This window comes from Asterias rubens, chromosome 10 (assembly GCF_902459465.1).
Source record: "Asterias rubens chromosome 10, eAstRub1.3, whole genome shotgun sequence".
NCBI classification, from domain to species: domain Eukaryota; kingdom Metazoa; phylum Echinodermata; class Asteroidea; order Forcipulatida; family Asteriidae; genus Asterias; species Asterias rubens.
In genome coordinates, this window is record NC_047071.1 from 7,335,238 (window position 1) to 7,349,733 (window position 14,496).

The 14,496-nt window shown below is 38.5% G+C and overlaps 1 protein-coding gene across 3 annotated transcripts in view; it reads right to left on the minus strand.

Moving 5' to 3' along the window:
- The window catches only part of LOC117295439 (structural maintenance of chromosomes protein 5-like), a 44,125-nt gene that overhangs the window by 13,258 nt on the left and 16,371 nt on the right, over positions 1-14,496 (minus strand). For all 3 annotated transcript variants that reach the window (XM_033778095.1, XM_033778094.1, XM_033778096.1), the window contains exons 5-14: positions 12,532-12,744; positions 11,514-11,675; positions 10,835-10,968; positions 10,093-10,168; positions 7,720-7,837; positions 6,318-6,472; positions 3,412-3,525; positions 2,719-2,813; positions 1,243-1,375; positions 595-771 (exon numbers count right to left, since the gene is read on the minus strand). In XM_033778095.1, coding sequence (XP_033633986.1) covers positions 595-771; positions 1,243-1,375; positions 2,719-2,813; positions 3,412-3,525; positions 6,318-6,472; positions 7,720-7,837; positions 10,093-10,168; positions 10,835-10,968; positions 11,514-11,675; positions 12,532-12,744 — 1,377 coding nt within the window. The remainder of the gene's footprint in view (positions 1-594; positions 772-1,242; positions 1,376-2,718; positions 2,814-3,411; positions 3,526-6,317; positions 6,473-7,719; positions 7,838-10,092; positions 10,169-10,834; positions 10,969-11,513; positions 11,676-12,531; positions 12,745-14,496) is intronic.

The window sequence follows — 14,496 nt, forward strand, 5'->3', positions numbered from 1 at the left end:
TTTTCTCCAATTGGTTTTGTCATGGTTTAATTGTGACGATGATATTATCCAACTTCACTCCACAATTTTTTTTTTTAAGTTGTGAAATTGTTGAGACCTATGAGCAAATCCGGTTGGTCATGGTGTTAACTGATCAAGACCATGGTCATGACCAAGTGTCGTGGCCGAGCGGTTAAGAGCACCGAACTCAAACTCTGGTGTTTCTGATCAGCAGAGTGTGGGTTCGAATCCTCAGCCGTGACACTTGTGTCCTTAAGCAAGACACATAACCATTGCTTCGTCCTTCGGTTGGGCCGTAAAGTTGTTGGTCCCATGTGTTGTGTAAACGCATGTAAAAGAACCCATTGCACTTATCAAAAAGAGAAGGGGTTCGCCCCGTCGTTCTTGGCTGAATTGGCAGCATATTGCGCCACAGCACCTTGTAAACCATTACATGGTGCTTGAGGATTAGGTCTTTTATCTCAAAAGTTCGCCCCACTCCTTGCAGTAATAATACCTGGTGCTTTGTATCCTTTGGCAAAAGGCGCATTATAAATACGGTTATTATTATTATTATTATTATTATTATGATGTAAATAACCTTTAACCTCTAACCTGTATGCCCTGTTCAAGTTCTCTCTTTGCACTCATGTCGACGGTGATGTTGAGTAGTCTGGCGTCTTGTATATAGTTACTATCAGTAGAGCGAGTATGGTTACCATACCGTGAGCGTTTGACACTATAATGGTAGTCTGGTGTGTAGAACCGAGTCACGTTGGACTCATTCACAACCTGAGAAATATTACAAAATGTTTATTAAAGTTACCCTCTCACCCCTCACAACTTGTGCATGTTATACTTGGGTATGAACAATCTGATGAACAGTATTCCAATATAATAACACACCAGAACAATTATAAATAAATTAATTAAAGTTCTTGAAACTAAATCAACTTGTTCTCTATGCAATTATTTGAACGTATCAAGCAAAAAAAATTACTTATGAAAAAAGGTGCTTTCTCGTTTTTTTTTTTTTTTTTTTTAAATAAACAATTTAACACTTTCTCCCTTGAGTGTTCTGTTAGGATCATTTCGCAATCTAAGTTAAACACACAATGGCCATTCAAAAAACAAAATTGCTGGACCCTGATTGTGGTGTTATGCTAGAAAGCATACCATGTTTTAATTGTTTACAGTGCTCAGCCCACCAGCATTTAACAAAACGTTGATTTGGATTGAGAGTGGTTAGGTTAATGCCCTGACCTTATCGATGTTTTCTTGAGTGACTCTACTACCAAGAGGGAGGTTGTGAAGTTTGTGCATCTTACACAGATACACCATGACAGCTTCTGGGGCCTCAAGGAGCTCTCTTAGGTAGTAATTAAATCCCCAACGTCTACAATGAAGGATGACACATGAGACAGAGATAAACAACAAGCAGGGATAAGAGTGGATGTCTGAAAAATATTGAACTGATAATACTTTTTACAATTTGGACAATCTGTTTAGGTGTCAGCGCCTGGTCTGAACCTTACTGGCAGTAAACCTTTTTTAACAAACAAATTCTCTTTGGCATAACATTGGCTTTAGCAATCATTTAGCTATACTTGACTGCGTAAGAAACATATCATCTTGAAATTTCTCAAAGGTTCTGGGTTTTAACCTACAATTTTCTCCACCAAAAAAATACAATAACCGTATCTAGAAAATGATCTTTTCCAGAGAATGTGCCTTCTCAAAACTGGTCCGAGAGTCTATCAATAATATGCATGCATCCATACAAACTTGCCGTGTAAGACTCATGGAACGCTACAAGCAAAGCACACATGGTTTGTGCAGTATACTGTCAACTAAACAGTATAAATCAGTATAAATCAGTTTGGCTCATGGTAACATCACAGGATTGCATGGTATCATGCATTCGACTTAACTCAGTGCCTCGCTTGATTTTGTTCTCCATATAATATCATTTGGAAAAAAAAAAAAAAAAAAAAAAAAAAAAAAAAAAAAAAGGAACAGCCTACAAAACTCTAAAGGACTCTAAAGTTCAAATCTGGAAATCTTGACAATCCTCATCTCTAAACAAGAAGTAAATACTTAGTCGGCTCAGTGGGTAGGATTACAAGTCACCAAGGATTGACTTTAAGTGAACCAATAGAGAATCCTTGATGTTTTTTTCTTCCCACAATAAAACACAAACTGATCCATTATGTTATTGGTATTATAACACCCCTTACCAATATTCTGCCTTTTCATTGGTTTAGAGCGCGTCACATGATATGTCTTAGTTGGACTAGACGATGGCCGTGTGATAGTGCATCTGTTTGCGTGTGAAAGTGCATCGGTTTGCCGTGCGCTAGTCCGAAGACTATCACATGGCGTGCAGTATCCAGACGACCGTTGCGTGTACGAGGATGATAACCATTTCGGATTACATGACACTACATGCAGCACAGTAAAAGTTTTCACAATCTGTATTCGCGTCGTCCGTGGATTGTAGCACTCAGGTCTGTAACTTAATAGTACAGTATTTAGAAATGTTTGGGGGTGGTATAGAACAAAAATTTACTGCTTTTACTAGTGCAGTGGGTAAAACTATGACTCCCGAGGTAATCCCGGAAGCGTTCTATTTTCTCGAAGCGAATATTTGTATACTAGGACGCTGCTAGATGTGGTAATAACATCACAGTGCAGACAACTCAGTGTCTCATTCAATATACATGCACAGCTAACACTTACTTGATGTCATCAATTGGTCGTTGCGGTCTGAAATTAGCTAGTGGCTCGGCTGGACTCTTCACAACATTGATTTTTAGGTTTTGTCTGTCTCGTACCTTAAAAGTAAAAATAAAGTACATTAAATTAGTATCCTGACCCCCCCCCCAAAAAAAAAAACCACACAAATAATTGACACTTTACTTGACAGTCAGGAGCTCTCGTGTACTAGTTTACACATATTGACTGGCATAGTTTGGTAACTAGTGTACGTCTATTCCCCCGAGGGACTTAGACTTGTGACCAGAAGAGGGGCCTATTTCCCGAGGGAAATAATGTAAGCCCCTCTTCTGGTCACTCACAGGCCCGAGGGGGAATAGACGTACTAAAGTTACCGAACTATGCCAGTCAATATGTGTTTTATAACACAGCTCGGTCTCAAATGTCAAATCTGGAAAAGACAAGAAGTTTTGTAGTTGCTGTTCACGGTTCAAGTCAAGAGAGGGCACTGTAACCGGGCGCTATTTTCAAAGACCTAGTTCCCGCAAAACATGTGTGCGCGATCACTTTGACTATATAAGTTCATCCCACATAACCGTGTTTCAGCCAACCAGAATACAGAACAAGAAAGAGGTGTGTTATAAATGTAATTAAGAGGATAGGTGAGAAAAGAAAGGTCATTAGGGGTCACTTAATGGGAATCTAATATCTACTTACCAGATTGACAAATATCTCCATATCATCAGCATCCTCGCATACGAATGCCAACATGTCATTAAGAGGTATAGCCTTCTCTATGTACTTAGCATGCTCCTTATTCTTCACATTGATCTGAAGAATGTTCAAGACAAAGTCAAGGATTAGTCATTATTGAATAAACACAAATACAACATTTTTAGTTTTAAAGGCACTGGACACTATTGGTAACTGCTCAAATTAATTGGTAGCATAAAAACTTACTTGGTAACAAGCAATGGAGAGCTGCTCAAAGTATTAAACATTGTGAGAAACGGCTCCCTCTGAAGTAATGTAGTTTTCAAGTAAGAAGTAGTTTTCCACTAAAATATTTGAATTTGATTTGAAAACAAGCATCACAACTTCCTGTAACAAGGGTGTTTTTTTCTTCCTCTATTATCTCACAACTTCGATGACCAATTAAGTTCAAATTTTCACAGGTTTGTTATTTTGTGCATACGTTGAAATACACCAAGTGAGAAGACTGGTCTTTGACAATTACCAATAGGTTCCAGTGTCTTTAATCTACAAGATCCCTCTTTATTTTGACTGCCCCAATCCAATGGCTACTTGGCCCATAGCAAGGTTGGCAACATGTTTAAGGTCAATAGATCATCACAACAGACTAAGATGCTACATTGTAGGTAGCAGTAGCTATACCAGCTACAAGTAGTTTTTACAATTCAATGATCTACTGCAGTCTATAGACCAGACCTTTATTTTTGAGGAGCGCGATCGCGCTCGCGCTCTCGCTCCTACCGCGCTCGTGGGGATGTTTTCGGGTGCGCGATCGACAGCGTTCCTCCTCGATCATTACGGTGTATTTTATTTATACACAAAAGCAGATTTCACGCCAGTCGTTGTTACTTTGCGTGCGACAATAAATAAAAGAAACATTGAACGCTAGAAGTCGCTTTGGAACGATGCACTAGCGGGTGCGTTCGTTTAGCTTCCCCGGGTTGACCCCGGTGTGTGGCATTTTTTTTTCCCAGGACAAACGTGTGCAGATAATAACCCACGTTAGTCCTGGGAAAAAAAGCCGCCACACACCGGGGTCAACCCAGGGAAGCTAATCGAATGCACCCAGCGTGATATTAAACGCCCTCTATTGGTAAAATCTGCACGAACCAGCAATAAACGCATTGAGACAAGACTCGACGTGTCACGAGGGAGTTTTAGCGCATTTCCAGGCGGCGCAAATGCGAGGGCGAAGCGCATACCGTCGGCGTACGTAGCTCAATCAACATCTGTTGTGCAATCTCGAGATTGAGCAGCGCAATTAACAGATTGCTAGCTTTACGAACTTGCAGCCGGGTACATTATTACTACACGTACATACACACACGCTACTGTATACGTCGTCCGTGCATACTAGAACTACTACTAGATCAACCATGGATCAACGACGCATTTTCTCGTAAGAAAATGTGTATTTTCTAATGCTTTATATCAAATGTGAAAACATTTTAGAAAAAAGGAAACATTAAACATAAAACCTTAAAATGGTGCGGTATTTTGTCACACGGGAGTTGGATCGGGGTTGTTTTATTTTATTTTGTCTGTAAATTTGATTTGTGTACGTCCGAGTCCGATCCGACCTGACCATAGTAATCATAAACCGAGTGTGCTAGTCAAACAAATTGAGCTCCTGGACAATCTAAGAAGAGGAGCTCAAATTGAGCTTCTGAGTATTCTCAGGAGAGCGATTAAAAGAGCTCCTTCTATTTCTATAAACGAAGGTCCGATAGACCCAGCCCTATATAGGACTCTTCCTCTGTACACAGATACAGAGTCCTAACTATTATGTAAGGCCCGTTTCTGGGGCGGAGAATTTTCAAAGCTTCATAACTCAAATCTTACCTGCAACAAGCCACTAATTTCAACAGATTTACCTTCCATGCCAGCATACATTTTTCTGCGGTGGGTTTTGGTCCTCATATTTTCTTCACAAATCCGTCATTTTCGTGAAATAATGCAGCTCCAAAGGTTAAAATATTCCTCTTTGGATCGTTTTCTCACAGTGTTGTCTGCTGCCGCACGTACGCGTGTACATTCGGGTGCAAGACGCAAGATGAAAGACGCATAAATTATTTGTCACCGTATCTTGACTGCACAGCGTTAACACGCAAACGCACACATGGCAGATTGTGAGAGTACGGACACTTAACGGGAATTCCTCAACGTTGGTAGCTGCATTGTTTCATGAAAATGACGGATTTTTTAAGAATATATGACGATCAAAACCCACCCCAGAAAAATATTTGCTGCCATGGAATGTGAATCTGTTCAAATTAGTGGTTTCTTGCAGGTAAGATTTGAGTTATGAAGCTTTTAAAATTTTCCGCCCCAGAAATGTACCCTGATATCCAGGACGTCACTGTAGTGCAATACGAAAGTGTAAGACCACCACGGCTATCTATAGACCCTATTCACAACATGCAGTGCACATTCATGCACATCTCCTGTCTGCCATTTTGTGTGTCAAAACATGTACAAAAAGAATGGACTCCCAAAACGGCAGAAAATGGTAGAAGTGCATAGTTCAGAGGTGCGTAAACAAGTGTACCATCCTTTTGTGCACATTTTGACACACAAAATGGGGACAGGAGATGGCGTGTACCTGTATGTGCGCTGCGCATTGTGAATATGGTGTATTGTAGACCACATGTTGAGATACACATATGGGATGTGTCTTTTGCACACAAAGTTTAGATGTCTGGACACTGTGTAATTAACTTTTCATTTACATTTAAAAGTAGCTTAAGTGAGCAACTTGGACATTATTTTTAAAAATTAAAGACAAATTTTTGTGGCCTTTTTTTCACAAGCCCTGGCTAAAATTCCACCACCTAAATACATTTCCAAACTTTTCCCCCAATAATACTTACAACCAAAGCCACAGGTTCGTGTATAGTATGTTTGAACTTGTCTTGGTTGGATCGCAGCCACTCCACAGCATTGTATGTATCTCGGTAGCGTTTCTGAAGCTCTTTGAGTCTCATGTCTTTCTGATCATTTAGTTTTCTCAACCGTGTCTCACAATCTTTCAAGGTTAACAGAAACAGAGGGAAACTCATTTTATTTATTAATACCTGAGAGGATTTCAAAGGAGTTACAGGTTGAGAACATTGGTCAGCCATGACAACGTATGAGTTGTAGTCAGGCTGGGAGAATCTTAAAGGAACACGTTGCCTTGGATTAGTCCAGTTGGTCTTTGAAAAGCGTTCTGTAACCGTTTGTTAAAATGCATATGGGTAGAAAGATGTTGTAAAAGTAGAATACAATGATCTATACACAATTGCCCTCAGAAATCAAAGAACTGTTTCCAAACCACCTAATTTCATCACATAGTGTCACCTCAAGATTCATTTCCCATCAAGCAAATGTTTTAAATCCCACTTTTAACAGAATTTTTCAATAAAGTGTTTTTAGAATTGAATACTCGGTTGAGTATGACTATGAAATTGATTGAAATTTAACTTGCATAAACTTGTCTTCAATCAAAATACTACATTATGGTGGCCATGCAGCCCAGGTTAAACTTAACTGAATGCCACTATAAATCTCATCACTAATGATGTATCAAGTTTTGGTAAACCACACCAATAAGTTCCTGAATACATGAAGTGACTTAAAGCCATTATACACTTTTGGCAAAGAAAAAAAATAAAAGTTCACAAATTTACAAATAATTTCCAGGGTTTACAGAAGGTAATTGGTGAAAGACTTCTCTTGAAATATTATTCCATGAAATGCTTTACTTTTTGAGAAAACATTAAAACAATATCAATTCTCGATATCGCGAATTACGGATTTATTTTAAACACATGTCATAACACGGCGAAACGTGCGAAAACAAGGGTGGGTTTTCCCCGTTATTTTCTCCAGACTCCGATGACCGATTGAGCCTAAATTCTCACAGGTTTGTTATTTTATATATAAGTTGTGATACACAAAGTGTGGGCCTTGGACAATACTGTTTATCGAAGGTGTCCAATAAGCCTTGTTGAGGTATGTTGGATGTGATACGCGCGCGTCACACGCCGTGACTGATGCCACGCTCACCATGTTGGTGGTCATTAGGTTTACGTGTAAACGCCGCGTCGCCTAAAATGCGCAATTCACTGAATAAACATACGTTCTATTTCTATGGTCAATATGCACAAATTTACCACAACTTTACAGTGTTGTAGCATTGTGTCCGCCATACCTCAAAAAGGCTTATGGGTTTAAGGTCAGTATATTGGAAACTTTCTATGGTCTTTTTCAGATGCTTTTTTAAATACATACCTCTCTTGTCTCTTTGTAGACTTTCACGCTCACTTTTGATAGCGTTATACTCAGTATCAATGGCATTGACTTCTCGTACAACACCTCGCAATGCCTTCGAATTCTCATCAAGCTGAGGCTATTGGTGGAAAAAGACAATTTGAAGATTGGTATACATTGTGTACCATCAGGATGCATCAGCAAAAACACAGGCATTGATTTTTTAACTTTGAAAGGGCAAGGCCATTTTCGTTTTGCAAAGGGCACTCCCATTGTTAAAGGCAGTGTACACTATTACTCAAAATAATTATTAGCATAAAAACTTACTGGGCAACGAGTAATGGGGAGAGGTTGATAGTATAAAACATTGTGAGAAACGACTCCCACTGAAGAAACGTAGTTTTCGAGAAAGAAGTAATTTTCTACGAATTTGATTTAGAGACCTCAGATTTAGAACCTGAGGTCTCGAAATCAAGCATCAGAAAGCACACAACTTCATGTGACAAGGGTGTTTTTTCTTTCATTATTATCTTGCAACTTCGATGACCGGTTGAGCTCAAATTTTCACAGATTTGTTATTTTATGCATATGTTGAGATACACCAAGTGAGAAGACTGGTCTTTGACAATTACCAATAGTCAATGAGAAACTTTTGAAGGGGCACCAAGGCCAAGACCAGGGCGTGTAATTCCAGGCATGAAAACATTTCAATTGATTCAACCGTTGTATGGTTTGAATGGTGGGTGATACTTCAGTAGTTTACCACCTTTTTACCAAGTACAAAATGGGGATAAGGCTGTTAGTCATGTTAGAAAATTAACATGTCTGACATTGAACAATAGAAATAGCTTGTCATGTCTATTGATTAGGTAGAGCCTCATTTATTTGACCTTGTCAGCTACATAGTGTATGTCAGGGCCCTTCAAATTATTAGAATCAAAGCAATCAAAGTACTGTTAGAGAACAAAGTGTTGTGTGCTTGGAGGAAGGGCATACAGTATTACAAGGGCCTAAGCAAATTCATGAGCAAAGTTGTGTTTTATTAAAACTGAGCATCAAAGTCATTCATTAAAGGAAGATATTAAACTCTATATGGGAGTGGGAAAACATGTTGTCATTCTATTGCTTAGGATCTTCCGCTACATTAAGAAGGTATTTTTGTGTTCCTGGAAGAAGGGCGTAGAGCCTTTCTTAAAAACAATCTCCTTCCAGGCACAAAACAAAGTGAACAAATAAAACCATTACTGTATCAAATTTGAACCCTTTTATCTGCCTAATTGGGTAAAAGGTGCAGTTTCAAATAGTCTGTCAATAAGGACTGTCCGTGCTGTCATTGTAGTTGATGAATGTTTAACTTAGCTATTTTACAATAAATGAGCAAAATGATATTTTCTGCAGAATCAACTTAGATTTGTAGATAAATAATGAGCATGTATTGAACATTTGTGCGATTGTTGACATGCTTCCTAGAAGCTTTGAATGTCCACTATTTTAGTGAGTAGAAATTCCTGTTTCATTAATACAGTACAAATATTTGATGCAATAGTTGTAAGAGCACAATATAACCACAATGTTAAATCTGGGCTGTTCTAGTTCAAGAAATGAAGCCGAGTGTTGCAGTCAAGATTTCAACAATATACATGTACATATTCTGCTACATACATTGTAGTATTTACAAAACACATCCTACAATGTATATCTATTTTAAATACCTGACACACAGATCCTTGTAATTTGATATATTTTATATCATCGATCAATTATTTTAACAATTAAAATACAAACTCTTCAACAATTTGCAATTATTTTTCAACAATAAGGTGACTTCTCCAATGATTTAGGTACATACATGTATTGGAGCTGTTTCAGCATACAAAGCCATATAACACGCACAATTTTAAGTGGAAGGTTCGGACTCCTATATTGAATTTTTGAATACTTGAACAGTATATAAAACATGGAGGTGTCATGGCCGAGCGGTTATTAAGAGCACCGAATTCAAACTCTGGTGTTTCTGATTAGCAGAGTGTGGGTTCGAATCCCCAGCCGTGACACTTGTTTCCTAAAGCAAGACACTGGACCATTGCTTTATCCTTCGGGAGGGGTGAAAGCCGTTGGTCCCATGTGTTGTGTAACGCATGTAAAAAGATTCCAGTGCACTTATAAAAAAGAAAAGGGGTTCGCACCGATGTTCCTAGCTGTAGCTGCTTGATTGTATGCGCCGTAGCACCTTGTAAACCATTGTAAGGTGCTACATAATTGGGTCTCAGCATTATAACTGCAAAAACCTATCTCTCTGAAAGTTTGTTTATACTCAGCGCCTTGAGTACCTTGTTTGGTAGATACGTGCGCTTTATTAGACTTTGATATTATAAAAGGCAAGCAAATATTTACCTTGATGTCATCTGCTGGTGGCATTCCTTCCAATTCTCTGTTCCATCCATCCACTAGTTTCTCATAATCACGAATCCTGCAGAGTTAAATACAATGTACATGTATCTGTTTGTATATTATACCTACAATAAGACCTAAGCCTATAAGGGAAAAACAGTATACAGGAACAAATTAATGTATTTTGACCCACAAAATGATTACAATTGATGTCAGCATACAGTGTATGTATGGAATAAGTAAGAGTGCAATACTTTTAAGTATTGTAAAGTGTCATCTACATGTACCTTAAATATTCTTGAATTTGACTCTGAAAATAAAACCTTGATTAAATACAGTTTTTGCAACCGACACTATACAACATTGAGCTTAGCTATTTCAGTTTGAAATAGCCCAGGATTTAATTAAACTTGTAAAAAAAATTACAAATTGCAGCATCACCGAATGTAAAAACAAAGAAAACCAAAACAAGTATCGACATAGAGATAGACAGCCAAAATGTAATCCAATAGACCCTTCCCATGAAGTATGTAAATTGCACATAGCGCGTGCGCACTACTGTTTTGGTTGGCAAAATGAGGGAACATCACGCCGTTTTGCACACTGGTAATGGGTGCATGACGCAGACGCGATTGTGCGCCTGCTTAGTGCACAACTCTATGGCGTTTGCCAACCAACAGGGTCTGTACGCATGCATGATGTAATTAGCATAATTCATGGGAGGGGTCAAGGATTCAGTCCTTACTTTTTGGCCCTCTTTTCTTCTTCTTGCTGCTTGGATTTTAACTCATCTTGAATCTCTGTCAAATCATTGGAGAAGTCACCAATCTTTTCATGTTTCCTATTGGCTGAGTTGGCCAAAAGTCGTCCTGCGTTTGTCTACAAAACAAATTGAAGAAAAAAATATGGTCAATAAATAATGACAAAGCTTGTGTGTAACAAACATATGTGTAAATGACTCCATACATCAAGCCAATGAAAAATCAGCATGTTGATGATGTCATAGCATTTTAAAGGGAAGGTACATGTTTGGTAATTGTCAAAGACCAGTGTTCTCACTTAGTGTATCCCATCGTTAGCATAAAATAATAAACCTGTGAACATTTGGGCTCAATTGGTCATCGAAGTTGCAAGAAAATGATGAAAGAAAAACACCCTTGTTGGACGAATTTGTGTGCTTTCAGATAAGAATAACCGACTTCTAGCTAGAAGTCTTTTATTATTTTAGTGAGAAATAACCTCTTTCTCAAAAACTACGTTACTTCAGAGGGAGTCGTTTCCCACAATGTTTTAAACTATCAACAGCTCTCCAATGCTTGTTACCAAGTCAGTTTTTAAGTTAATATTTGTTTTGAGTAATTTCCAAACGTGTACCTTCCCTTAAAAAATATGGTCCATTGTCTTTGTATTTGATCACTTGTTACCTTTTCCTTAATGACTATGTCCACTTCATGAAGTCTTTCTGCAAAATTATCCAGTTGACTTTGAATAGGTGAGTTTAAAGCATGGGCTTCTTTCAGCTCCTTCTTCAGTGATTCTTGTCTCTCTTTGTATTCTAGGTAGAGCATACGTTTGATGTCATACTCCTACATTAGGGGAAGAATATACACATCAACAAGATTCCTACTTCAGTGCATTCACTCAACTTTATGGGCTCTTTCTCTGTGAACAATTTTATTGTTTTGGTCGAGAACGAATTTTAATAAAAATTTGTTTAAAAATTGTCTCAAATATAGCCATACATGTAACACTATACCCTGAATTTTACCAAGCTTCATAATCCTCCAACTTTCAAGGATAAATTCAGCTTGCTTGGTTAAAATACAAAGTGATGAACGAGAATAGGACGTGAGAAATCCAAGTTGTATACTCCTTATGCTGATTCAGTGGCCACACAAAGGCTAGCTGTGTTGAAACACTTTTGGCTGTGGTTATATCATCCGTTTAAACACCCCCATGTGATGTCCTTTCAACCAATCAAAATGGAGACACTGTCCCAGGTATTTATTAATAATGTACATTCATAAATACCTCAGACAGTTTCGCTATTCCTATTGGTGGTAAGCGCATCACGGGGGGGTGTTTAAACAGTTGAGAATGACCAGCTGGAGCTCTGTTTATAACCGTTTGTTGTCGGATATTGCGCGCTAGTCTTGGTGCAAGACGTTTCTCGTTACTGCCTTTAAGAACTCGTCGCTACCCTTTTATTCCCTTATTTAAAGCACTATAAACAAATTGCGCTTGAAAATGCAACTGACCAAGTCATACATGTACATGAGCTACTAGGTTTGCAATTCACTGTAACTGTAGATTTTTTTCAAAAGTGCAAAGAGTCAACATGAACATTTTTCAGATTTTTGTTACCAATATAATGGTGATGTAAATTGTACCAATATAGTGTAGTGACCCAGTGATCATATGATTTCAACCAGGGATACTAACCACCCAGGCTTTCTTCTTCTCGAGTGTTTCTATGACCTCCAAGTGATGTTGTCTCTCTTGGTAACGTTTGACATCTGCTTCAAGACGGTTATTCTTCTGCTTCAGTTTGTCAAGATGGTCAGACTCCTCTTTCTGTTTCAGAAGAAGCTCCTTTTGTTCCTTGTGGAAGTTCTTGAGTCGACAGTGGTTTTCAAACAAATCAGGAGAGCCAACCTGTTAATGAGAAATGAATAAGTCAATTCAAAGCCTCAGGGAGAGTATATTTTTGGTAATTACTTCAAAAAATATTTACCATAAAAACTGCAGCCATTGAACGTGTAGAATTTTGAGAAACAATTCCCTCAAAAGAGTGTAAAACTTCTATTAGTTTTCGCACGACAGGTGCTAATGCATTGGTATTTTGTATTTTGTAACAGCCAACTATAGCCAAGTAGTATATATAGCCACACCTCATATTGAGGTAACGCTATGATGTCCGTAGACGGAAACCAACAGCCCAACCAAGGCAATCAAGAAATTATGTAGGCCATCCAAGCGCTCACCAACTCACTGAATGTTTGAGTCGAAAGTGCTTGCAAGAAACAGCGGCTCTTGGCAGATGTTCCCACCTTTAAGAGAGAGTAGAGGGCATCAAGCAACAGTACAACTAGGGCCACTGATTTTCCGCGATCGCGGAAAACGGACGGAATTCGCGGAATCCGCCCTTTGAAACGGAAAACGGGATTTCAGAAAATTTGATTTTTTTTTTTTTTTTTCTTTCTTGACGCCAAAACTATTGAAATTGCATTCTTTATTAAGATTCTTTTTGTTAAACTAAAAAGGCATCAGAAATCAGACCATTAAAAAGTACGAGATCGTAACCGTGGATCATTCTGTTCTACTTCACACCATCCTCAATGTTTACACACATGATGTACACACGTTGTTAACATGGTTAAGCGAAGGGCATTATTCGCGGCACGTTTTAAACATTTTTTGTTCACCCAAATTGCATTTTCTCCCTCTCTTTTACCAACAATAATACACAAACTAGCTTACCTATGATCTATAAGAACACATACAATGTTTTTTCATCTCGGAAAGGTCTAAAATAAAACCGTAAACTGTCAACATTCTGTCGCCAAAGCGAAAACAAAATGGCTGACATTTTGTTTGTGGATGGAGAATGGTCACGTCCATAGACTTGTTCCCAAGTCTTTGATCATGCTGAAACAGCGCCCTCTTGTGGGTACACTCCTGTCATTAGCCTACAATGTGGCTGATGCAGAGAATCAACTGCAGTTTTAGACTTGGAATCAAGTCTATCACATCATGTGCATTGATACTGCAGTCACAGTGCAACCTTTTTAGAACAGCAGTATACAAAATAATCCACAATTATAAAAAAAAGTATTTTTTTGAAATTTGTCAGTTCAAATGAACATTTTACGAAGTCAACAGTGCAACTTATCTCAAATTGATTTTTATAAGTGTGTCCCTGGGTATTAAACAACCTTTTATCTAATTAAAAAAACATGAAACGGAATTTTTTGTGCCTGAAACGGAATTCATGTTTTTGCCAAACGGAATTTGCACTTTTCTGAAACGGAAAATCAGTGGCCCTATACAACCATTGCGAAAAGATCCTCTCCCGTGTCGAGCAGGCTACACAGAGTATTCATTCAATAGATATTGAATGCACCAAAGTCAGCCCAAGTCACAATGAAAAACTCATTAAAGATCAGCAGAAGCTGATCCGCATCGCTGATAGATCAGAACTAGGCTGGGGTATGATGAAGGAGTACTTGGCGAACGATTTGGCATCAGATTCCAGTGACAAAAGACACATAAGAAAGGCCAAAAAGGCAGTCGCAGCTATTAAGAGACCAGCCCCTAAAAAAAATCTACCAATGGCAGATATGCTCCACTTATGTCTGCTTTTCCTACCAGGGCTCCTGCCGCTTTTCGTCAATACCAAAGTACCCT